Source organism: Salminus brasiliensis, chromosome 15 (genome assembly GCF_030463535.1).
Source record: "Salminus brasiliensis chromosome 15, fSalBra1.hap2, whole genome shotgun sequence".
Taxonomy (NCBI): Eukaryota; Metazoa; Chordata; class Actinopteri; order Characiformes; family Bryconidae; genus Salminus; species Salminus brasiliensis.
In genome coordinates this window covers 5200803-5227551 of record NC_132892.1, presented here as the reverse complement: position 1 = coordinate 5227551, position 26749 = coordinate 5200803, and the positions used below count along the sequence as shown (strand labels likewise).

General features: G+C 42.8%; 1 protein-coding gene across 2 annotated transcripts in view; it reads left to right on the top strand.

Moving 5' to 3' along the window:
* Positions 1-26336, top strand: part of mad1l1 (mitotic arrest deficient 1 like 1) — a 95454-nt gene extending 69118 nt beyond the window's left edge. For both annotated transcript variants that reach the window (XM_072657665.1, XM_072657666.1), the window contains one exon: positions 25994-26336. In XM_072657665.1, the coding sequence (XP_072513766.1) occupies positions 25994-26155 (162 nt within the window). In that variant the 3' untranslated portion in view covers positions 26156-26336. The remainder of the gene's footprint in view (positions 1-25993) is intronic.
* The last annotated feature ends 413 nt before the right edge of the window (positions 26337-26749 follow it).

The following is a 26749-nucleotide window of genomic DNA, read 5'->3' as shown; positions in this document are numbered from 1 at the left end:
ACCCTGGTTGCTACCCTGGTTGCTACCCTGGTTGGTACTGTATGGCGTCCCAGGTGGTTGCTGTGGTGTTGCTAAGTGATTCCTATTGTGTTGATAGATGAGTGCTAAGTGGTTGCTTGATAGTGTTTCTAGTCTTGTTGGGTTCCTATGTTATTTCAGGGGGTTGCTGTGGTGTTGCTCAGTGGTTGCTAGACAGTTGGTATGGAGTTCCTAAGCGCTTGCTAGATGGATAATGTGTTGCTATGGGTGCAAATGCTATTAGTTGCTCAAATGGTTGCTCAGGTTCTATCAAGTGGTTGCTGTGGTACCCCATATGGTTGGTTGGGTTGCTGTGGTGTTGCTCAGTGGTTGCTAGACAGTTGGTATGGAGTTCCTAAGCGGTTGCTAGATGGATAATGTGTTGCTATGGGTGCAAATGCTATTAGTTGCTCAAATGGTTGCTTAGGTTCTATCAAGTGGTTGCTGTGGTACCCCATATGGTTGGTTGGGTTGCTGTGGTGTTGCTCAGTGGTTGCTAGACAGTTGGTATGTAGTTCCTAAGCGCTTGCTAGATGGATAATGTGTTGCCATGGGTGCAAATGCTATTAGTTGCTCAAATGGTTGCTCAGGTTCTATCAAGTGGTTGCTGTAGTACCCCATATGGTTGGTTGGGTTGCTGTGGTGTTGCTCAGTGGTTGCTAGACAGTTGGTATGTAGTTCCTAAGCGCTTGCTAGATGGATAATGTGTTGCTATGGGTGCAAATGCTATTAGTTGCTCAAATGGTTGCTCAGGTTCTATCAAGTGGTTGCTGTGGTACCCCATATGGTTGGTTGGGTTGCTGTGGTGTTGCTCAGTGGTTGCTAGACAGTTGGTATGTAGTTCCTAAGCGCTTGCTAGATGGATAATGTGTTGCTATGGGTGCAAATGCTATTAGTTGCTCAAATGGTTGCTCAGGTTCTATCAAGTGGTTGCTGTGGTACCCCATATGGTTGGTTGGGTTGCTGTGGTGTTGCTCAGTGGTTGCTAGACAGTTGGTATGGAGTTCCTAAGCGGTTGCTAGATGGATAATGTGTTGCTATGGGTGCAAATGCTATTAATTGCTCAAGTGGTTGCTGTGGTACCCCCATATGGTTGGTTGGGTGGTTCTAGTGTTTGTTTGTTTTTATTATTTATGTATTAGATCTATTTATGCATCATTAAAAATGGGTTGTATGCAGATTCATTTTACCTGATGTGAAAATATCGTCAGAGACATTACTGGTTATGGGACTTATTTGGATATCTTAATTAGATGTTTGCTATGGTGTTGGTAAGTAGTTGCTATGGTATCCCCTGTGGTTGCGAGTGTGTTGCTAGGTGATTGCTATGCTGATGCTCGGCTGTTGCTACAGGGTTGCTAAGTGGTTCTTATGGTATTTCAGGTAGTTGCCTGATGCATGATATAGTGTTGCGAGGCACATGCTATGGAATTTAAGGTGGTTGCTGTGATGTTGATTAGGGTTGCTAGATAGTGTTGCTAGGCGGTGGCTAGGGTATCCCAAATAATTGCCAGTCTCTTAATAATCTATTCACGCATCAGTAAGAATATGTATATAGTATGCAGATTAATTTTACCTGACAACTGTGCAAATATGGTCAGATATGTTACTGATTATAGGACCTTATTCGGTATCTGCTAGATGGTTGCTATGGTATTCCAGGTGGTATCTGAGCACAAAATAATAGGCAGTCTGTGGATCAGAGTACTTACCACCACCATTCGTTTTAATTGAAGATACAGAAACAATGTCGACACTGTAGCGAAGTATCCGTCTTTGTCGTGTTCCATCATCTCTGAACTTGGGGCTCCTATAATATTCCTTTATTTAGATTGACAGCTCGGCAGCGCTCCCACCCTGTTATTTACACATTCTTAATGCCGTAATCTCAGCAGGCCTGGCACAGGTACAGTATTCCCCACTGGTCGTGATGCTAATCTTTGTTGGATTCATGCAAATGAGGCGAATACAGTCTCATTTTAATTAGGCTCATGAATATGAATGCAAAGCGTGGCTCTGTAATCCACCTTTGTTGTTACGCTGCTTCAAGTTTTAACAAACAGCCCAACAATATTTTTCACAATTAATGATTTTCTGTCGATGGGAATATGGTCTGCCGCATAGCGCTGTGCGTGCTAACGTGCATGGGCCTATTAAAGGCGATCCATACTGCGGTGCTGCTTTGCCTTATATAGGACTGTTAACCCTTTAGCCCCTACATTAAACCTCTGCTGGCTCCTACATTAAACCTCCTCGTTTCACCATTTAGTCACATGTTTGTCATTTCAGCTGATCTAATGAACACGTGACCAAGTTGGTGCTCCACATCGAGTTTGTATGGATTCGTGCAGGCAGTTGATGGATTATACCGTAGGTGCTGGTAGATCTATCCACTTTAGAGAGTTCCCAGTACCCAGATCCAATTCACCTGCCTCCAGTACTCCATTACAGATGCTCCTGAAGGTCTTCATTACCTGGATCAGGCGCTTTAGGGTTGGAGCTGAACTCTGCAGGGTAGTAGATCACCAGGGCCAAGACTAAACAGGCTCGATCCATGAGATAGACCCCTTTTTTGTACTTATAAACACTAAATGGACAAAAGTATTGGGACACCGGCTAACTTATTGTTTCTTCTGCTTTTGTTGGAAAAAACTGCCTCTACTGTCCAGGGAAGAAGGCTTTCTGCTAGATTTTGGAGAAGCATTGCTGTAAGGATTTGATTGCATTCAGCGACAAGTAAGTTAGTGAGTTTAGAATGTCTTGTCCCAAAAGTATCGGATGGAGCACTACTCCATGCGCTAGCCCATCCATGGCATTAGGCATTGTGAGTCCTAATCTATTGGCAATTTATATGTTTTTTCTTTACCGGTTCTAGACAAGCTGTCTCAGCAATGGGTGCAACTTAAAGTAGCTCAAGTGTTCATAAATATTTGGACATATACATGTAGTGTATAAGTTGTCATAGTTTTATTGAGGACCGTTGCTTTGGGTGCACATGGACTCTTTGGCTTGCCGTATTGATGCAAGGGGGTTGCCATGGTGTTAAATGGTTGCTATGGTGTCCAAGGTGGTTCCTTTGATGTCGTGGTTGTAGTGATTATGTTAGGGAGTTGCTAGATGATGGTTTCCTATGGTATTGCAAGTGTTCCCTGTGGCGTTGCTCAGTCAGCTGGCATGTTGTTTCAGCAGTTGTTTAGCAGTTGATAATGCTGTTAGGTAGGTTGCTAGGTAGGTTGCTAGGCAGTTGCTATGGTCTCCCAAATGGCTACTGTTGTGTCTCTGTCTACTGTTTTCAGTGATCTTGGCTAAGCAGTAGTTTGAAAAGATGTGGTTGGCTGGCTTTATGTGACTCTTGGTAAGGATACACTCGACCAGGCCCATATTGTGATTGCTACTCTGACTGGGTCAGATCATCTCCAAAACATCAGCCAGGTCTTGTAGGGTGTTACCAGTATGCAGTGGTCAGTATCTACCAAAAGTGCTCCAAGGATGGGCAACCAGTGAACCGGCAACAGGGTCATGGGCAGCTAAGGCTCATAAATGCGACCCATGGAGGCCCCACCCACTCAAACGATCTGCTGCTAACGCCTTGGTGCCAGAGACCACAGGACACCTCCATGCCTCCACAGGTCAGAGCTGTTCTGTTGACACAGGGCAGACCTTGCCAGTATTTGGCAGGTGGCTTCAGTCTGACTTCAGCCTGAAGAAGCAAACTCCGGACCCCAGACACGTCGACTGCGCTCACACTTTAATCTCTTCTCTCCTCTCCAGATAAAAGCTCATGTCGCACCCATCTGACCTTCTCTTTGAGTTCTCAGAAATCGTAATAATATATCTGTTTTCTTAGCTCTGGTTTTGAATCAAAAGTCTACAATACTCTTTTCACCACGAGTGAAGGAGCCGGGCGTGCTGCTTGGCGCTGTCGGTGAATTTGCGTGTTTTTGATGTGCGAGTGTGTCAAATCGGGCCCGTTGGGGCCACCTGCGACCCCGCTGCTAAAGATAATTTACTGTCAATATTTATTAACCTTGAGTTCTGCACACACACACACACACACACACACACACACATACAAACACAGCACTCACCTTTTTACACATTTTACGCTAAAAGGCCTAACGGCCCCTGTTTCCTCAGAGGCTAACCGAATCCAGTATTAATATTCGTTCTGCAGAACTGCGCTCTGGGTCATTATATAGAAGAACACGTGCTTGTGTGGGTCAACTGACCCAGCATCACTGGTTTATTAGAATAACTTAAAGGCTGTGTACGAAGAATGGACCTAATACATGTTTATGGACCTAATACATACTATACAATACCAATAGATGGGTCCAGCATGCTCATCGCAATGTGTACTTTCACAGTAGTCGCAATAGTCATGCAACAGTCATGAATGTCTTGCTATCCCTTTCCTGCTGTGACCCTGTGAATTTCCCCACTGTGGGGAATAGTAGATGATCATCTTACCTTATCTTATCTACAACCTGTTTGCTTCAATAGAAAAACAGGCAGGTATGTTATATTTGCCCTACTTAATTTATCATACTCCTATCTTTAAGACACAGAGTGCATTATTAATGTATAAATAGTACATCAATATTAATATCTGGGCCTGTTGGATCATTAGAAATCTGAAAATCTATGTAAATTAATGAATTTATTTATATTTTAATGTATTTATTTTTATTTTCTCCCCAATTTGGACTGCCAATTACCCAATCCGTACATTTCTTTTATTTGCTGACCGCTCGAAGAACCTACTTTTATAGCATAACGTAATAAAACTTACCTGATTGTGTTGCAGTCCTCTTGCTGAGGAGTTTGAGGCCAGGTTAGCTTCTAGCCTTGCCCTCATTCATCGTCCCAGGTAAGGCTTTCTTGAGTCCTGCCAGTTCAAAATAATAATAATAATAAATATATACAAAATTAAACTAAGCTGGTGCTTTTCTTTATGATCAGTGTTTAGAAATCAGCCCAGTAGTCTAGTTTGAGCTCCCCTTCTGCGAACACTGGCAATGGAGAACAGCTGCGGTCCCAAGGCTTGACCATTGACATTTGACCGTTATCATTATATTGGCTTTAGCTACTAACCCTGCAGTAAGACAGTGGGCATAAATACATAATGTTAGCTGGCTAATGTTAGCTAATTGCTTTAGTCACACAGCAGCATCTTAGTAAAAATACAGTTTGTAGTAATGATTTTTTTTCATGAGCTAAAACAAATGACTATATAGTAGTAAAATATTTATTTATTATTTATTATTCTACTGTTACTCCACTGGTTCCAGCCTGTATCCGCATTGATGCAGACTAGTAGACCTGTTGGCTAGGTTGTTAATGTGACTTTCACTAACCCAACTAATCGAAAAACTGGCTTGATTTCGGTTGAAGAAACAGTCCAAAGGTTTTCCCGAGTGTGATATTCTTGGAATTGGTTGGACAATTCATTAACATAAGCTATTTTTAAACATTTGTTTTTTAAACCACTTTTTGGTTTATTTGGTTTATTTATTCTAAAGACTAAGCAGGAGTTTCTTGAGCTTCTTGCCCAGTAATGATTCGTTAGGGTCTTTGGTAGCCATTTCCTGCACTCACATGCATCACTTTCATATCCACGGTCACTTATTTTTATTCCTCAATTAACTAAATATTGCCAAACGAGTCTTTAACAAACTAGATGTGTTTAAAGCGTTCACTTGGTGAGCAACTTAACTTAATTTGACTCCTTTAAAACGTACTTCATTATGGAAAATGTCTGCTTTTCAGGACTCCAGTGGTGTTTTGAAGTGCAGGGCCAAAGCATTGCAGCTTAGGTGAATGGGGAAAGTAGTGAGACATCCGTCAATCATGAGGACAGTTTTTCTCTCACACAGAAAAAGGAAGAAATTGGGTCTGCACATGGTAAAATCTTGTTCTTCAGTGTTTTCACTCATTGACGAGAGCTGCTTGACCCAAAAAGAAATGAATCATTTATGAATCAAATGAATTTGTCCGAGGACTAAACCATAGCAGTGTTACATTGTGGGCTAATGTGTAGTTGGAATTAACAAGTTTAAAGGAACACAGTCGATGCAAAAATGATTGGGGTGTAACGATACTTGGGGACCAGTGCTTAACACTGATTATTAGTAAACAAGTAAACAAAACTCACTGTTACAAATATCCATCCATATACACACATCATGACCGTATTGGGCTTTCTGGGAATCCTCTGAACTGCTATTTTTGTGGGGTAGAAAGAGTCAAGTCAAGTCAAATTTATTTGTATAGCTTTTTACAACTGTTGTCGTCACAAAGCAGCTTTACATAATTAGTAATTAGTAAAAGACAGAAAAAAAGTAATAACATAAGAAGACATGAAGGATCCAAGACCCCCAGTGAGCCCCAACGGCGACAGTGGCAAGGAAAAACTCCCTCAGAGCTGGAGGAAGAAACCTTGGGAGGAACCAAGACTCACAAGGGGGACCCGACCTGTCCTCCACTGGTCAGAACTGTTTAAACATTAATGATAAAAATGACCAAACCAGATCAAACAGATAGTTAATAGTGGTGATATTAATAGTCCATTACGAGTCCATTTAGGTTTTAACATGGCCATTAAATAGGTAGCAGTGGTAGGGGGGTGTGCCGCTGGTCTGGTATTGGTGGTGGTGGGTGAAGGGCCTGATGGTCAGACTGGTAAGTGGCAGCTGGTCTGACGCAGAGTGACAACATACACTGTCTGTTAATCTTTTGGGGTTGGGGGGGGTCTGAAATCAGCACAGGGTCAAAAGTATACAACAAGCTTATTTGGATATTTGGTGAAATATCCACTAGCAAGTTTCCTAGCACCTTGACCAGACACTTGGTGGCCACCGACAAGCATCTGGCAAAATTCTGATTGGATATCTGACATCTCTTCTTGACTGACTGGTAGAATAATAAGGCAACAAAATTCATTGGTTTCCCAATATTGATAGACCCAACCCTTAATCACAGTCCACGTATTTGAGGTCAGGACTTTGGGAAGCCATTCTAAAAAGCTTAACGTTAGCCTGCTCTGCCCATTCCACAACCACCGTTAGTGTGTGTGTTTTGGGTTCATTGTCCTGTTGGAAAACCCAGTTTTATCTCGGGTTCTGCTGTTTAGCTGATGGTTTGCGGGTATGCTGAAGAACTCTGAGGAAGTTCTGCTGTATTATTCCGTTCACACTGTGCAGTGTTCCAGCTTCACTGGCAGCTAAACAGCTCAACAGTTGGAACAGTGTGCCTCGCCTTTACTCCTTCAAACACACCTCTGGACATTGTGGCCAAAACAACACAATCTCTTCATCTGTCCACCAAACTGTCCTCCACAGGGCTTTATCTTTGTCGGTGTCAATCTTGAAGTTGTTGATTTTGGAGCAGGGGCTTCTTACTTGAATGGTAGCATGACTGTGAAACGTGCATGACCATAGACAGTCACACTGTAGTCAATCATGATCACCTCCTGGACATTAAGAGACCTTGGCAAGAAATGATGTCATTAGAGTCATTAGATTAATTCACTAATAATTCTTTTTTAGAAAATCATCTTTATTAGATGAAATAAACACACTCTAACATCTCAACAATGTCGCAGTCATGTAGCAGCATCTGGAGATTCAGTAGATTGGATTTGAGAGTCCGATTCAGTCCAAGGTTCAGGTCTGTAGATGTTCACCAGAGAAATCACTGATCATCTAACAGGTCTAGTACAGACCATCTCAACATCCTCAACCAGCTGCTGTAGACCTGCTGCTGCCCACTCCAGTCTGGAACTGGAGTTTAACTGGATTAGACTGAGGCTAAGAGTTAGGATTAGGGCCTGGGTGAGGGTTTAGGATTAGGTTTTGGGTTGATGTTAGGGTTAGAATTTGGACCAGGATGAATTAGGATTAGGTTTTAGGTTGAGGTTAGGATTAGGGCCTGGGTCAGAGTTTAGAATTAGGTTTTGGGTTGAGGTTAGGATTAGAATTAGGTTTTGGGAGATGGTTGGGGTTAGGTTTAGGGCCAGGGGTAAGGTGAGGATTTGGGTTGAGGTTGGGATTAGGGCCTGGGTGAGGGTTTAGGGTTAGATTTTGGGTTGAGATTAGAATTAGGGTTTGGGTTAAGGTTAGGATTAGATTTTAGGTTGAGGTTAGGTTTAGGGCCAGGGGTAAGGTGAGGATTTGGGTTGAGGTTGGGATTAGGGCCTGGGTGAGGGTTTAGGGTTAGATTTTGGGTTGAGATTAGAATTAGGGTTTGGGTTAAGGTTAGGATTAGATTTTAGGTTGAGGTTAGGGTTAGTATTAAGACCAGAAAGACTGTTATGATTAGGTTTTGGTATGAAGTGAGGGCTTAGGGTTAGAATTTGGATTGAAATTAGGGTTAGAATTAGGGCCAGGATTATTTTAGGATTAGATTTTGGGTTGAGGTTAGAGTTAGGGCCAGAATGATTTTGGGTTAAGGTTAGGGTTAGTATTAGGGCCAGGATTATTCAGGATTAGATTTTGGATTGAGGTTAGGGTTAGAACTGGGGCCAGGATGATTTTGGGTTGAGGTTAGGGTTAGAACTGGGGCCAGGATGATTTTGGGTTGAGGTTAGGGTTAGAATTAAGGCCAGGATGATTTTGGGTTGAGGTTAGGGTTAGAATTAGGGCCAGGATGATTTGGGGTTGAGGTTAGGGTTAGAACTAGGGCCAGGATGATTTTGGGTTGAGGTTAGGGTTAGAATTAGGGCCAGGATGATTTTAGGATTAGGTTTTGAGTTGAAGTTAAAGTTAAGGTTAGGGTTAGAAATTAAGGCCAGGATGATTTTAGGATTAGGTTTTGAGTTGAAGTTAAAGTTAAGGTTAGGGTTAGAATTAAGGCCAGGATGATTTTAGGATTAGGTTTTGAGTTGAAGTTAAAGTTAAGGTTAGGGTTAGAAATTAAGGCCATGATGATTTTAGGATTGGGTTTTGAGTTGAAGTTAAAGTTAAGGTTAGGGTTAGAATTAGGGCCATGATGATTTTAGGATTAGGTTTTGAGTTGAAGTTAAAGTTAAGGTTAGGGTTAGAATTAAGGCCAGGATGATTTTAGGATTAGGTTTTGAGTTGAAGTTAAAGTTAAGGTTAGGGTTAGAATTAGGGCCATGATGATTTTAGGATTGGGTTTTGAGTTGAAGTTAAAGTTAAGGTTAGGGTTAGAATTAGGGCCAGGATGATTTTAGGATTAGGTTTTGAGTTGAAGTTAAAGTTAAGGTTAGGGTTAGAATTAGGGCCAGGATGATTTTAGGATTGGGTTTTGAGTTGAAGTTAAAGTTAAGGTTAGGGTTAGAATTAGGGCCAGGATGATTTTAGGATTAGGTTTTGAGTTAAAGTTAAGGTTAGGGTTAGAATTAAGGCCAGGATGATTTAGGATTAGATTTTGGATTGAGGTTAGGGTTAGGGTTGCAAGTTCATATATTAAATACCAGAGTATTGGATTATTGGGTTACATCAACTTCCAGTGATGACAGAAGTCTAGCACTATAAACTGCTCTGTAATTTACTAATCTGTTCCCTGATATTGCTATAAGAAAAATTGTACCGTATCCCATTCCTAGCCTACAATACTAGCCAGAGTCCAAACCATCCCAGTTTCAGACATGTTGAAAGAAACAGCATCTTAATCAGCCAGGCACATGATTGATAGCTGATTGAGATGTCACCCATAATCTTCTCATTTGTAAATAATTGGCAAGTGCCATTCAAATTAGTTCCAGTCTCCCACGTTCATCCATTGATCGGCCTTACCTTAAAAACCTCATCTCTCACTTACACTCGACATTGGCAGGCCATATGTGTGTTCTGTTTCGCTCGCAATCAGAAGCCTCTCGATCGCAATCAAACTGCTGCCCCTGCAGAGCTTATCCCTATAGGGTGCAAGGTAATCAATAGTCACAATTAAAAAGACTAATAATTAAGCAGGGTGGTGTTGGGGTGGGGGTGGTGGTTTGCTCCACTGCAGCTTTCCTCTCTGACTTGGTGCCTTTCGTCTTTCCTGTCTAGCTCGGTGCCTTTCCTCTCTCCTTTCGGCGCGAGCTGTTCCCGTGTGCGATAGCCGTCCACGTTCTGAACCAGAGCGTAGACCAAGCTCAAGCGAAACAGGCTCTTCAGCAGTAATGTCGTCAATTTGGAAAAGCCATCCTCTAATATCATCACGCCACCACCTGTCTTTCTTTTCAGCCGAGCCCGTACAATGGCCCCAGATAGGCCCTTTATGCAGCTCTTTGCTCCATTTCAGGCTCATATTGAGCTCCGAAGGGTTTCGATGCATATGCAGAAAAAGAAAAGCTCTTTGTTACCTGCATGATTTAGCATTGCGATGACCCGATCCCAGCTCTCTACTATTCATGACCGATGTATGCATGGGTGGGATGTCGTACAGATAGGCCAGATTGCTGCATAATGGTTGCAAATGAGGAACAGATTGCGCGAAAGTATAAATGGAGGCTGAAAACGAGGTAAAATCTGACGCACCTGGTCCTAGTAATGGAGGTTTCGAGGTGTTTAGTGCAATTATTATTTAGAACTTACATTTCAACCAGTCGCACCTGCTTACTGTATTAAATCGGAGGACAGTGGGTTTATTTTCTTGACTATAAAAAAAAAAATCATGTATCTAGAACCGGTTGCATCAGATCATTCTGATTTATTCTGAAGCCTCTTGCTGTTTATTTACATCTATAACCCCCTTAATGCGTATAAAATAGCCTTGCAGTACAGCTGCCACCGTTCTTCAGCTCTGTTTCTGGAGAGTGAACCACCGAGAACAGTGGCCTCCACTTTACAAGCCCAAGGACAGGTCATTTCATCTTATATCTCATAAGCACAGTTCAAAAGTTCTCAAAGCTAATTCGCAACATTTCATTGAAACAGTGAATGAGCAGATGTCCCAATACTTTTGTCAACTCATGTCACTCAGCTGGCTAACTTTTTTTTTTTTTTTTTTTTTTTTTTTTTTAACTTGGCTGAATACTGAATGTGTCGGTTGTTGCCGCTGCTGCGCAGAAGGTGATTGAGCATTCTGAGCTTTGGCATTTGCCGCCGCCCAATCAGCAGATGATTACTACATCTAATGGAGCTGCTGATTACACCCTGAAATTAGCGGAGTATCACGCAGAGAGAAAAAGAGCAAATGATCTAATTACTACTAATGCAGTCTATCATAAGCCATATTTCTGGAAGGTTCACAAGCTAGCAGAATGCGCAAGAATTGATGGAGTTTTTGGCCAGAGGTTATCTTTAAAAGCCGCCGTACTTTGAAGCATAAGCGAGTTATTAGCGAGTCTACTCAGAGGGGAACCCTCGGAGCATTCTGGGCCTTCCGGGAAAGCCTGATGATGTCTGTAGTTTATAATTCATTTGCATTAACTAGAATCATGCTTGTATTGAAACTCTGCACATATTTATAGTCTTTTCATTGGTTTTATTGGAAATTTAAGTTAATAAGAAACGAATGTTGGAACTCCTAATGTTAATGTTTTGTTTGGGACATTTTCATAGCTAGAAACAAGCTACCTTGGTCATTAATAAGGCCTTAAGGAGCCCTGTCTGTGAATCTTAAAATTTTACATAAAAAAAAGTAGGCCAGTCAAGACTAAGGTACCATGAACCCAAATGTGGAGGAAAAAAGCCCTGTTTTGTGGGCATTGAAGTTTTGCAGCCAAGATATTCTTCTAATATTGAGTCTACGTCTGAAGTTAGTGTAGAACACACTGGAAAGTTTAGAGCCTGAGGCAATCACCGGGGCCCAAGCACTGAATGCCATTGTGGAAACAGTAGAGCACTATTGATGGTTATTATGGCAGAAAGCAGATTTTTGGACGTGACTTAAATTTGCATAGTTGTTCAATTAAAAAAAATAAATAAATAATAATAATAAAAAATCCATGGCAATTACCCTTGTACATTAGTCTCAGAATTCACCATATTTTGCAGTTTTAACATGTCCTCCTGGGAACGGCGTCTTACCCCCCTACCCCTACGAGTCCAAAACTGTTCGTTTGTAGTTTTAAGACCAAGATCAAGACCAATACTTGAGCGTTAGCACACTAGTTTAGAGCTCTGAGTGAATATGGTAAGCATATTCATATGATCATTCATATGATCCAGCCCTCCAGGAAAATTTCTCCACTTTCCAGTGGCCATTTCTTACATGGGCTACTGCCTGGGAAGGTTTCCCACTGGGAAGTATGAGATGAGGCATGTGGGGGGCGGGACAGTATAACTGATGACTCTGCATTAACGAAGGCAAGAAAAGCTAGATTGTCGATACAATAACTGGCATTACAGTTGTTTCTCTTATCTATCTATATATATTTTTTTATTATTGTAAAAAATATGTTAAGAATTTTATATATATATATATATATATATATATATATATATATATATATATATGAATATTTTTATTCATATCATAAAATAAGAATTTTATTTATTTATTTATTTATTTATTTTTAAAGATATCTTTCCAAATATCGTAACAAAAGTAACGATAGAGGTAACGATGGAGGTAGAACCTCCATTCAGCAGTACCCACACACACATTCGCATCTCTTAGTCATTCTTTTCTTGACCCGTTGGTTCTAAAGACTCTGTTCCAGCTGTCACACATATAGAGAAAAGGGCAAATAAAATGAAGTGCATGAAGATTAAAATGGATCTTAATAGCTTTCAGACCTCCCAGCTCCGTGTCTGTTATCTGGACAGTAGCTAATGGGGCCGGGGAAACGGAGGAACTTCAAAGTTCAATGTCTGGAAGTGGTGGAACTTTTATTCAAATTGAACAAAAGTGGTGGTGGTGGGGGTGTGGGGATATATATGGCAGGGCTGAATAGCTGGCACTAATTGAGTTATTTGACTTCCTTTATTGAAGCTGGGCCTTTGGCATCTGGCTGAAACTGTTTGTTTTTCATAGAACTGCTTGAGTAATAGTAGGACGTCAAATTCCAAAATTCAAAAAAGGTGGTGATTTTGCTTCTCGACATCTGCCTCACTATAAGTACTGGTTAGGCTGTGGACGATAAATCCTCAGAAACAGAGTTTCTTAGTGAAGTATGCAGTTTGTCATGCAAATGTTCTGAGACTAAATGTTTTCTTGGACTTTTTAACTTTTAAATAACTTAAAGTTAGTAAAGGAAATTGCATTTGCAGTAGGACTGTAGTTGAGACCACCTTTGTCAAGTTTAGGATAAGTCCAGAAAACCACAGCCAGTCGAAGTCCTTGTGCAGTGGTGGCAAGAAAAATCACGGTCATATCAGAATATCATGAACACCTGCCTAATAGTGGGAATAACCCCCTTCGACTTGGATGACTGTAGACCGGAGACGTGGCATGGGACTGTATTGGGGGGGCAATGGTTTTAAAGTCTGCTACAACTGACTGGTGTGCTCGCTTACTTATCTGTCCAGCAAAGCCAGGCACAGGTCATCTTTGACGTCCCAGGCCGAGACTGAGAGAATCAGCAACTCCAAATCTCCTGGGGAGCCATGGTAGTGCCCCAGGAAAGGATGATGAGCTTCCTCCAGGTGGGGTGGGTGCATCATAAGATCAAGCGTAGGTTAGGAGCTGTAGCTGCAGTAATGCAATTGCTGTACCGGACTGCAGTAAAGCAAAGCTCTCGGTTTACCAGTCAATCTACTTCTCCACCCTCACCTATGGTCAGGAAGTGCTGGTACTGACCGAAAGAACGAGTTTGCGGGTACAAACAGATGAAATGGATTTTCGCTGTCAGGTAGCCAGGCTCTGTTTTTCGAGGGAGACTCTGACTTGAGCCCCTGATCCTTGGCATTGAGAAGATCCAGCTGGGGTGGTTCTGGCATTTGGTAAGGCGGCCTCCCGACCGCAACCAACCAAAAGGAGATCCAGAGGAAGACTTAAGACCTGCTGGAGGGATTATATCCCACGGCAGATCTGGGGAGCACTTTGGGGTCCCCCCCAGCAGGAGCTTGTGAAACTTGCTGGAGACAGGGAAGCCTGGGCTGCTGTGCTTGGTCGATTGCCACGGCAGCTCTGAAATGGATTGAACTGGATGAGTAAATATTTGTAAATGGAAGCTGAACTCTGTCCAGACCAGAGACTGAATTTGGCGAGTGCAGTGGGGAGTTTGGAGTTCTACAAAGGGTCCCATAAAGAACAAGTGTAAAGGAACCTTTTCTTGGTGGTTCTTTCTGGAACCAACAGTGGTTCTTTTATGGCCTCACCCAATGAACCATTTGTAGCACCACCCGTTTTGTAAAACTTTTTACAATACTGTCTTTCACGGCGGTGCTAACAGTGTATTTACAGTACTGTCTTTCACGGCCGTGCTTACAGTGTATTTACAGTATTTGTTTATCCAGGGAGCTGTTCTTAAAGGTACAGTTGCGCAAAAATAAGGTTTACTGAATTTGTCACTTTCAAAGGTTCAGTCAGTCATGTGATATCTTACTGCGAGCACTACGAACACTGGACTCGAGTCCTCACCAATCCAGTCTCGGCACATACACGCTGGAAAGTAGTTTGTAAATATGGTGAAACGGCAGGGGTAGAGCTTATTTAGGTTTAGGCTAAACCTTGAACTACACCATGTACACTATTAAGAGTAAAGGTCCTACAAAGGGTTGTTAAAGCGATGCCCTTTGGGCTTCACAGAGAATCACTTTGTATAGGGGCTCTGAAGCTCCATTTGAAGGGTCTTACACTTTACTCCTTAGGGTCTTACATCTCAGCAGAGAAAATTCTTAAGTGTTCATAGACTCAAGTACGTAACGTCTAGCGTCTCCAGCTGTAACCTAAAGAAGCACACGTCCGATATCAAACATGCCTTTAGCTAATCGACCTCATCTGGGGTCAGTAATCGTTCTCGTTCGCTTAATTTCCATCACCACCCTATTCCTTAAGAGTTACAGGAATGAGGAAGGCAAGCCCAGGGTCGCCGGCAGGTCCACAGAGGTTAAAAGGTCAATATTAAAGAGTCCTATCACGCCTGTGTGAGTATATACACGGGTCCCGGCTGATGGGGGAGAGCGCGAGGCGGTTGAAACGGGTAGATCTTTGATGTAATCTCCAGCGACTACTCTACTGCCAGCGCAGTCCACAGCCCGAGTCCACTGAAAGCAAAATGCCTCGATGAGAAACGAGAAGACGTCGTCTGTCTGGCACATCAGCCGAGCCGCGGAGGAGAGCGAGGCTTCCTTCAGAGAGTTTGAGTGTTATACTCGATGACATTTCTGTCCTTTGCGTCTTGTATTCCCTTTCGCGCACTCTCCGTTCAGCTAAGCATATGTCAGCCGTCATACCGAAGTATGAAGAGGATTGTGAGTGTCTGTGTGTGTGTGTGTGTGTGTGTGTGTGTGTGTTGAGGAAAGCGTGTTCTGCTAAGGACAAAAGGCCTTTTGTACTGATAAATATTTCTTTTCCGAGGTCAAGATCACCGCCATTGGAGCTGCGTCCCAGTAGAGGCGTCCAATTGGAATCATTTGTACAATTTCCGAGAGGCTCATATGATTCCTTGTATGCAGAGGTTACCTTTATTTATTTATTTATTTATTTATTATTATTTTTTTTTTTTTATGTAAAACTTCTTAAGCTTCCGCCTCTGGCCGAGAGTAGAGTACACACTATAGAAGGTTCTCCTGGTTCATGTTAAAAACATGAGCCGAATTATTTTATACGCTTAACATTAACAGAGTTGTCAAGGGCAAAGCTCATTGGTTGCAGTCATTGTCTGCGGTCTGTATCGACTGTTACCAGACGTCCGATCAGATATCGGCCCCAATACCAACAAAATCAGCTGTATGGCCGATCTATTCACCGAACCCAAACCCCAACCCCAACCCCCGCTATTCTAAAATTCAAAAGTCAGGATCAGAGTAACCTACAGACATGACACACATCATACATCATAGCAAACAGCAGGACTTACCCTATCTAAGCGCAGTTACCTAGGGCTGCAGCTATCATATACATTTGGAATTTTTTGGATTAACTGAGTAATCAGATGAATCACTCTTTGGTGTTTTTAAACAGCTGTATTAATAGTGTGTTGTGCAACATGAAAGGCCTCTGAATTTCAAGGCCTCTTTCATTTACTACGTCAAAGCTTAACCTTTATTGGCTTATTGGCTCCAGAACTAATCAATCTTTCTGTGAAACTTTTATGATGTACATAAAAGGAAAAAGAAAAGTATGAAATACAGATGTACAAACATAGGTTAACCTGTTTGTTCAAAAGGGACTTCATTTCCCAGTCTCCAAAAGGAAGTCTTTATGCTAATGAATGTGGTCATTCATGTAGTCATAAATGAATTTGTCCATCTGTCGCATTTATTACTGCCACCTTATGTATGGGGAAGGTGTGTTTTGAGATGTAACCTGTGTGTGAGTGTGACTGAAATATGAATGGTAATTTTCGTGACATTGAACATGTCGTTGTTTATACCGCGAGTGGGGAAAGTCCCCTGTCGATGTGGAGATCTGTGCGAGCGCAGTGGCCAGAACAAGCTAACAAAGTTTTTTGTGCATTACTGAGCCGAACGCTCCAAACTAGAGGTAGAACATAAGGTAAGATGTGATAGAAACTTTTTCTTTTTTTAATTTCAGATTTTACCTCATGTTTTACCTCTATTTTATCAGTTAATTAAACAGTAATCTGATCTTCAGTTTCAGTATTTTTGTCTCTGTTCATTCAGAGATCAGAGCCTGCTCTGGTGTGCCTGGAAATAACTGCCCGGCAGCGTTGCAAAGTAGAAATCCGACCTGTAAAACCCAGGGAAGGAATTTTCCCCTTGTCAGATTATCTGATAAACATATTGATCTGATTTATTTTTTAATCGACTTGAGACTGTGGCACGCAATACTTCAGATTTAAAACCAGCATAAAGTTTGAGACACGTCTTTTTTTTTTTTTTTTTTTTTTTAAATGGTTGTTTGCCTGGTTACGGGGTTTCTTCAGATTGTTGGAAAACCTTATGTAGATTTTAACAGGGTTTTATTTAACACCAAACCTGATGATCATGAGCCAAATAAACAGTAAATGGGGTCCCCTTTGTGCTTAGATAGTAGCGTCACGTAAAGAAATCAACCATTAGGTTAGAAGGAGATGGACTGGGAGATCTCTACTATGAAGAATAACAGCACACACGTCAAACAGCAGATCCTTCATACAGACCTTCTGCTCGTTTTCCTTGAGATGTTTAGTCCTCGTGCTTTAAAGCTCTTATCTAAAGTCGGCAGGTTTTGTAGGCCATCATGGGTTGAACACTTGGATGTCAGTGGACTGGCCAAATGAAGATAAAGTCCAGCTCTTATGTTAATAAAACACACCTGCTTATTATCGTGTAGGTCCACAATACCTCATGCCTCCAAAACTGCTCAGAGTCATAGAGGCATGGACTCCACAAGATATTTGAGGTAAGTGTCCTGTGGTACCTCGCACCACATATATCCAGGAGAAATGTCATGGTTGCAATCACTATGGAGTTGACTATGTCCTCATGTGCTCTTTAAGATATGCCATGTTTTAGGTATACCATGGTATGAACGTTGACTGCCATACCATACCGTGTACATCTGCGTAACACCTCTATTGGAAGCTCTTATCCAAGTTGGAGGCCTATGAGTGGTAGAATACTCTGATATCAGAGGTTAGAGATTGAGGAGCTGATGGTGATGTTGTTTAGCCACATATTAAGGAAAACTGTGGTCCCCATCGCTATGGAGGAGACTATCTGCTCATGTGATCTCTGTGCAACAAGATGGAGATGTTTCAGAAATGTCATTTTAAATGGTAGCCTTGCTGTTTTGCATTTCCATATTTCTCATTATTCTAGTCTTCATGCAACATGCGTTCTCCCTCTGGAAAGGGAGTTCAGCTAAGCTGACAGTTTGGAGGGAAATTGCCCTTTGTTTATTTTTAATGCATAACAAATGAGCCGTTTTTGTGTATATCAGGTCAGTTCTGTGTTGGAGAATTAGCAGATTGGGCTTGTAGCTGCTATGTTGGTTAATTTGGTTGAACAATGAAAACAGAAAATACCTGTCCTGGATCGGTTCTCCTCTTAAAGGGTGACCTGTCTTTTTTAGAGACTTCTGAGAATATTTAAAACATGTTTTATATGAATGTTATGTATAGTGTCATTTCTCCTTCACACTACCCAATTTCTGGTAATGCTTTCCAGCAGACCTCATGCTGGTTTAATAACAGCTATCGCACCGCAGCCGTGCTGACTTGCTCCGCTGATGAATGTAATGGATCAGATGTGTCAGGTTCATCTCTGTTCATCTGCAGCCTCTTTTCCACTGCAGGGCCTTAATGGCTGCAAAGGCAGCGCCATACCATTGCGTCCGATGCTGACCCATTAGACGAGTTGCAGGTTATTTTTCCATATGCCAAATAATGTTGGAATCAATGTAAACAAGTCAGTTTGTTGGCGCTATGCTAACGGATAGAGGATATACAGTCGCAAAATCGTGAACGTAGTCCCGCACAGCTGTTACACATCAACTGTTTAGTCGGGCCGCGCTGACGCCATGGTAGCAAAGTTGGATGAGGCCTGTAGTTGGGCCGTGCTGACGCCGTGGTAGCAAAGTTGGACATGGCCTGTAGTCTGGCCGTCCTGACGCCGTGGTAGCGAAGTTGGACATGGCCTGTAGTCTGGCCGTCCTGACGCCGTGGTAGCGAAGTTGGACATGGCCTGTAGTCTGGCCGTCCTGACGCCGTGGTAGCGAAGTTGGACATGGCCTGTAGTCTGGCTGTCCTGACGCCGTGGTAGCGAAGTTGGACATGGCCTGTAGTCTGGCTGTCCTGACGCCGTGGTAGCGAAGTTGGACATGGCCTGTAGTCTGGCTGTCCTGACGCCGTGGTAGCGAAGTTGGACATGGCCTGTAGTCTGGCCGTCCTGACGCCGTGGTAGCGAAGTTGGACATGGCCTGTAGTCTGGCCGTCCTGACGCCGTGGTAGCGAAGTTGGACATGGCCTGTAGTCTGGCCGTCCTGACGCCGTGGTAGCGAAGTTGGACATGGCCTGTAGTCTGGCCGCGCTGACGCCGTGGTAGCGAAGTTGGACATGGCCTGTAGTCTGGCCGCGCTGACGCCGTGGTAGCGAAGTTGGACATGGCCTGTAGTCTGGCCGCGCTGACGCCGTGGTAGCGAAGTTGGACATGGCCTGTAGTCTGGCTGTCCTGACGCCGTGGTAGCGAAGTTGGACATGGCCTGTTGTCTGGCTGTCCTGACGCCGTGGTAGCGAAGTTGGACATGGCCTGTTGTCTGGCTGTCCTGACGCCGTGGTAGCGAAGTTGGACATGGCCTGTAGTCTGGCCGCGCTGACGCCGTGGTAGCGAAGTTGGACATGGCCTGTAGTCTGGCCGCGCTGACGCCGTGGTAGCGAAGTTGAACAAGGCCCCTGTAGCCGGGGCCGCGCTGACACCGTGGTAGCAAACTTGGACGAGGCCTCTGTAGTCGGGCCGCGCTGACGGCGTGGTAGCAAACTTGGACGAGGCCTCTGTAGTCGGGCCGCGCTGACGGCGTGGTACAGAAGTTGGAGGAGGCCTGTACTCGACTCCGGTATGTTAATATTTGTTATGCTCCTAACTGAACTGAACAGCTATTCTTGTACTTATTAATTACAGTCTCTGCCATTTTCTGTGCTGGAAACACAAAGACCCAGGATCTTGCAGCCAATAAGCAGCGACCCCAAGTACGGTTAGTTAACTGGAGCGAAACAATCACCCCTCATGCTCAGAAGCGTTCGGCCCTGCATTGGAAAAGGGGCCATTGAAAGGTGCCTCGGAATGAGGACCCAAGAAGCAAATGAGGGACAGTACGAACCTAAATATATTCTGCTAAAGACGTGCTATTTCAGACCAACTGCAAATACGCTGGAGTGTTCAGTTAATGATGAAACAGTAGGCCTATGCTATTGCTGTCTTCCAAGTGCCACCAAGACCGCTCTCACCGAGGCACAGACTCTACAAGACCACTGAAGGTGCACCTCTTGTAGCAGCAGAACCTTTAGGTCCAGGTGCAAGATGGAGCCACTGCAGATCCTACAGATGTTTGATTGAGCTGAGGCATTTGGAAACCTTTAGATAATGCCTCTTTAGGTTACCTAATGTAAAAAAACTAAAAAAAAAAAAAAAAAACTCTGATGCTGAATTTGGTAGATGGTTTCTCTGCACAGTAGAACAGTGCACCACCCCTCCAGAGCCTACAAACTAGGGCTGTCCCATCCCTATCCAATCCAGGTGTATTTTAATGGACCAGTTATCTGCTATTTTAATCCCAGTCCAGTTCCAGAGTCTTTGTTTTAACCAGTGTTCGGAGCGCCATCTGGTGTTCCACGAAGCCATTATTAGTGTGGACGTCCTCAGAAGGTAAATAAAAGAGTTGAGAGTCGGCAGTGTGGAGCTATTTTACCGTGGAACGTGAAAACAGACCATATCTGAACCTCGGAGAGCCCATTCCGAACCTAGCGGAGGCTAACGCTAATGCCAACACTGACAATCTACCTTCTACATTCAACCACAATAAACCTGTTATTACACACCAGTAGACCAACAATACTAAATATCACTTGATATTTAGAGATACTTGAGAGTTGATTGGTCAAGGAGGAGAGTCAGACTGAAGTAGACGATATTGAACACTATAAAACAGTCATTTTAAGAAAAGTCTCGACTAACTAAATCAGTCAGAATGTCTGATTATAGAAACTGCTACTTAAAATGAAGGGATTTTACTGAACGAAATTAATTACACAAAGATCAGATAGTTATCGGCTGATACTCTGCATTAGGAGACTCTGGGAAATTTTTATAATCTATATTTTAATGGGACTACCCAAACGTTTGCATGCCACTGAACCAAGACCTCAATGTGGCGTGATCTACTCTGCCTTACTTTCGACTGATACTTAAAGAACAACCACAGCACAGACTAATGAAGCAGATGAAATGTCAGTGCTATCAGTACTAATGATCTTTAAAAAAAAATAATAATCTCACTGGAGAAACGAGAGGAACAGTGTTATTTAATTATTCAAAAGAAATAAATATTTAAATCACTTGTTCCGACATCTGTAGAATGTGTGGGATGTTGTAGTTGGTTTAATTTATTTTTTCTTTTTCTTTATTTTATTTCTTTAGTTCAGTTGTACCTATATGTGTGTGTGTGTGTGTGTACAAAGCATGTATGGGTGTTAAGAGTGTGATGAATATCGGCCCTTAGCGCAGAGCAACTGGCTAATTACACGTTTGCCTAATCAGTAGCTAGAACTCATTTCACAGCCAATTACAGCTCTTCTCACACCTCCAACCAGCAGACAATACAGTGACAGCTTCTCCGTCCCGGTTTCCAAGCTTCACAGAGTGTGCAAAGCCATGACGAAGAAAAGGAACCGGATTAAAAGGCTGTCTTGAGGGATGAGTGGCTGAGTCTACCATTTCGCACTAAAGCTCTGAATGGTCAGCTGAATCTCCTAGTGACGTCCAAAACTGGTGGTTTAAACCCAACCTTAACCTGCGTTTAAACCTGATCTTAATCTAAACCTGAACCTTTACCTTTATCCAACACACAAACTTAATCTACACTTAAACCTTACCTTAATTCTGCACCTAAACCTTATTTTAAACTGCCACATTCTACTCCTGAACATGACTATAACCTAACCTTAACCTACGCTTAAACCTTACCTATATTCAACATCTAAACCATGCTTTAATCTACACCTAAACCCAGCTGTAACCTAACTTTAATCTACACTTAAACCTTAAACCATAATCCTACACCTAAAGCGTGCCTTAATCTGACACCTTAATCTACACATAAACCTGACTGTAGCGTAACCTTAACCTACACTTAAACCTTACCATAATCCTACACCTAAACCTTTAATTAATCTACACCTAAACCTTACCTCAGACAAACACCTAAACCTTGAATTAATCTACACCTAAACTGTACCTTAAACAAACACCTAAACCTTGCCTTAATTTACACCTAAACCTGACTGTAACCTAACCTTAACATACACTTAAACCACACATTAAACAAACACCTAAACCTTACAATAATCTACACCTAAACCTGACTGTAACCTTACCATCATCGAGCACCTAAACCTTACCTTAATTCTACCCCTTAATCTACACCTAAACCTGACTGTAACCTTACCGTCATTGAGCACCTAAACCTTACCTTAATCCTACCCCTTAATCTACACCTAAACCTGACTGTAACCTTACCGTCATTGAGCACCTAAACCTTACCTTAATCCTACCCCTTAATCTACACCTAAACCTGACTGTAACCTTACCGTCATTGAGCACCTAAACCTTACCTTAATCCTACCCCTTAATCTACACATAAACCTGACTGTAACCTAACCTTAGCCTACTCCTAAACCTTACCTTAATCCAACTCCTAAACCGGACTGTAACCTAACCTACACCCAAACCTTGCCTTAATCTACACCTAAACCTGACCTTAATCCTTATTCTTAGCCGAATCGTAACCACAGTGAAATAGGGATTGGTTTTCCGCTCTAGGGCTTTGATATGTAATCTTTGAATAATGTGATGATGGTTTTGTGTGTATATGAAGGGATCAGCTGATGAGGGTTTAGGGTTTAGTCCTGAAACTTGTTTAATGTGGTGTTTCCAGTGCAGACATCTTGAAGGCTTTGCGCTACATGTGAGCTCCTGGAAGGCCGGCTGACCGCAGGTTATTTGGAGTTATGCTCCAGAGAAACACTTGGCCGGAAAGTTTGAGCGTTCACTCCGCTTCACAGACCTCACTCCTACTCCTCTTTAATTAGTCTGTTCTTCGCCCTGCTCGCTCTCGTTCACAGCCTCCGTTTCACACGCCCGGCTCCCGCACAGAGACCCTCGGGCGCTTTGTCACTTCTGTCCACTTGTGTTGACTGGAGGAAGATTTCATTGTCAACAAAAACCTGATGTTAACCGAAAGGTCAAATACTGTTCATAACACATTTCTGAGGTGGTGAATATGCAAACAAACGCTGATAAGGTCACAATTTGAATAAGTCCCTCTCTGATGAGGACGGAAAACGCTCCTTTGACCTTTCTTTGAATGTGATTTACGAGAGAAAAGGAAAAACAGACCCGCTGGTCCTCGAACAGAGTGACATGTATTAGCGTGACTTCTTTCGAAGGACTCGGGACCGTCGCCAACACCGGCCTCTGGAATGCTTAGGGAGCTCTTAACAAAGGGACCTTTTCCTCATCAGAGCTGCGCTTGGGGAACATATGCGATTGAGTCTGTCAAATAATATTCCAATTTAAACACAACAATTTAAAGAACTTGAGAAGAAGCCGCTGCCCACTTACTGCTTATTTACATGTCTGATCTAGCATCGGTCATGCAGCAACCACATCTATCTCCAAAATGGAAACTTTATAGGAGAAGCAAACGTTTTTGGTGATTGGATCAGATCGGATCCTGATCGGATCCACTTCGGATTTCACTTGCTTGTATGAAAAGCCAGGTGTTGGCAACCCCAAGAGGCATTGTGATCGGATTACCACATTCTTAGGCTGTCGGAAGCCGATCACGTCCACTTTTAGTACAAGTGGAAACGAACGGCACTTTGTGTGATCGGATTCTGTTAGACCACATTTGGAGGTGGTCAGAGACCGATCTCGTTCACATTTAGTACAAGTGTAAATGGATTGCGCTTTCTGTAATCGGATTCCGTTTGAACACAGTAATTTAATGAACTTGAGAAGAAGCAGCTGCCCACTTATGCCTTATTTACATGTCTGATCTAGCAACATTCAAGCAACAACCTCATATCTCCAAAATGGAAACTTTACAGGAGAAGGAAACGTTTTTGGTGATCAGATCTTGATCGGATCAGCTTTGGATTTCTCTTGCTTGTATGAAAAGCCAGGTGTTGGCACCCCTGAGAGGCATTGTGATCGGATTACCACATTCGGAGGCCGTCGGAGTCAGATCTTGTCCACTTTTAGTACAAGTGGAAATGGATTGCACTTTCTGTGATCGGATTCATATCTTTTTTTTTTTTTTTTTTTTTTTTTTTTTTGATCCGATCAAAAACCTTTTTAACGCAGGAAAGTAAAATCTGATTTCATGATGTTACACTGACTGGTGTAAACAGAATCCGGTCAAAGTAGTTCCAGATACTATCAGGAAAGCACATGCTGATGTCTGGTGTAAACGGGCCCTTTCAGTCATTTTAGAGCATTTCTATTGGTCCTTTCAACAGGACAATTGGACACAATGTGAAAAGGCTCACTGCCAGCTTCACTTTATGACAATCAGCGTGCTGTTCGCGGCGATACCAGCGAACAGCATCCCCTGATTTACCCTCTCTTACCTGACTTTCACACATTTTTTTTTTCCAGCCCCTGGTCTGCTTGCTTCATGAGTTCCAAACGTTTGGTCGAGTGTGAAAGCGGTTTTCGAGTCTGGGAGCGGTCCAGAGCATCCATCTACGGTCCTCCTGGACTTATCAGTGGTCTGAGGTTTACCTCAAGCAGACTCCAGTGCGGTCCTCTGCAGGTGTGGAAGATATCCGTTCACGGTGCCGCTTGTGTGGGGTTGTGGCCCGATTGGTTCGTTTCGTCACATGACTGCTTTGACTTATCACCACCTCCCACGGGGACGGCTTTTTGAGTGCAGGTGTTCTTGCAGGGTGAAATGCCACGACTGCAGGAAAACAGTGTATTTCGCTGATTGAGTGTTTGTGTCCGAGGAAAATAATGAACACTGGCGACTCCTAAAATGCACGCAGAAAAGTCACGTTGGAAATTAAGCAGTCGAAACCTGCGGCTCACTTATTGAGTTCTTCTGTGTGAAAGCAAACCAGCAATATTGAGCCATGAGTGTGGATAAGTGTGGAAACTCCCTAAATGTACTTGGACTGCGGTTTGCTCTTTCACACGTGATACTTGGAGTTGATTTTGTCATGGATTGTCTTGTCAGTCTTGCAGATCTCTCCATACATACCACACTGGGAGAGCACTAGCAGGAGAAGAAAGATCATCAATTAGAAAAGCAAGATCATGCAGGCTGAATACAGGGAGGATTCTAGTGGCAGCCACTGGTAATACAGATCTACGCTCACATAAGCATACAGGCTCATAGAAAATGCAGGCTTCTCGAAACTGTGTGGCCCTGGATGATGGACCCTAATCACAGAGGTCAAATATGTGCAAGCCTGATACCTGTGAAACCTGGTCTGTTTATGCTTGCTACGAAACTAAAGGGCAGAGAAATCCAATCTTTCAAGTGTTTCCGGAGTTTAACATTCACGTTGTCACCTAGTTGGAGTTCTTTCTTCAGTAGTTTGCCTGGGAAAAATCGGTTAATACATCTAAATTATTGTTCGGAAGCAAGACGGTCCGTTCAGGTTTCGTCTGAGACACTGATTGATTGTCCCTGCAGTCTGTAAATTACATTGCAATTTGCAGCCATCGGGGTCCAAGCACTACATTCTGTTTTGGAGGCAGTAGAGAACACATGATGAGGAATGATGTGGGGTTTGTTTTTTTAAAATAATAATAATACATTTAATTTAATCAAACGTTTTGTTAAATGGACGAAGGCGTGGTCACTATTATCAGAGGATCGCTGGTTGGAATCACGTTCATGCTGCTAGCCATCGGCAACTGACGTCCCCCAGGAGAGAGCACAGTTAGCCTTGCTGTCTCCAGGGTGGGTAGATGGCGGTCACCAGCGTCTGCAACGCAGCGGCGCTTCTTCCAGGCACGTTGGTCGCCCGGTGATGTTGCATCGGCGGCATTTTAAAAAATGAGTGGCTTGACTGCACACATGTCGTAGGGGGCGTGTTTTGGTAATTGGCGGTCCAAATTGGGCAGGAAATGGGTGAAAAATCTTAACATGTATGAGTTCATTGTATAGAAACACCATGTATATCATGTATAATGAAATATCTCAAATGTAACACACATCTCTCTCTCCCCCTCTCCCCCTCTCTCTCTAGGCCAGTGGTCCAGTAGGCAGTGGCAGTATGCAGTTGCTGGAAACGGATTTCTCCCGCACGTTGACGGAGTTGGTGGATTTGCACCTCTTCCATCAGAAGAGCATCCCGGTATTCCTCAGTGCCGTCACGCTCGACCTGTTCAGCCGGCAGACTGTTGTTTGACCCTCCTACGACCCCATGATCTAGGCAGAGAGCGACAGACAGGTGTACAGCAAGGCGCATTATCACATACACATTCAGCATCTGCAGATAGACCCGTTCTCTGTGGTGAGTGCTGATTGTGCTTAGATCCGTACTTCCTTTTTCGGCAACATATCGTACAGCGTTTTTTTTTTTTTTTTTTACACATAGACATGCACACACAATCCGGAATTGATTCTGTGAGTTCCAGCTTTACACAGCGGAGACTGCTTTCTAAGCAGGAGGTTTTAAATGTATGACTTGATGGTGTGGTACAATAAAATCATGAGTAATACTGCATAGTTATACTGTTGTTCATTTCTATTCATAATGTGAAAAGCTGGGGTTATTTGCCTCCGGAGGATTTTTTGTTTGTTTGTTTGTTTGTTTTTTTGTTTGTTTTGACATTAAATTGTGATTTAATGACATTTTATAGTTTATATTCTATTTTAGTTTTCTTTGCTTTTTCTTTGGTTGTTTCTATTAATATTTTTTTCCTCACTTGTATTACTCATTCTCATAGGTTAGAGTTTTTATATTGAATACATTCATACAAAAGTGACTTCTGAAATCTGA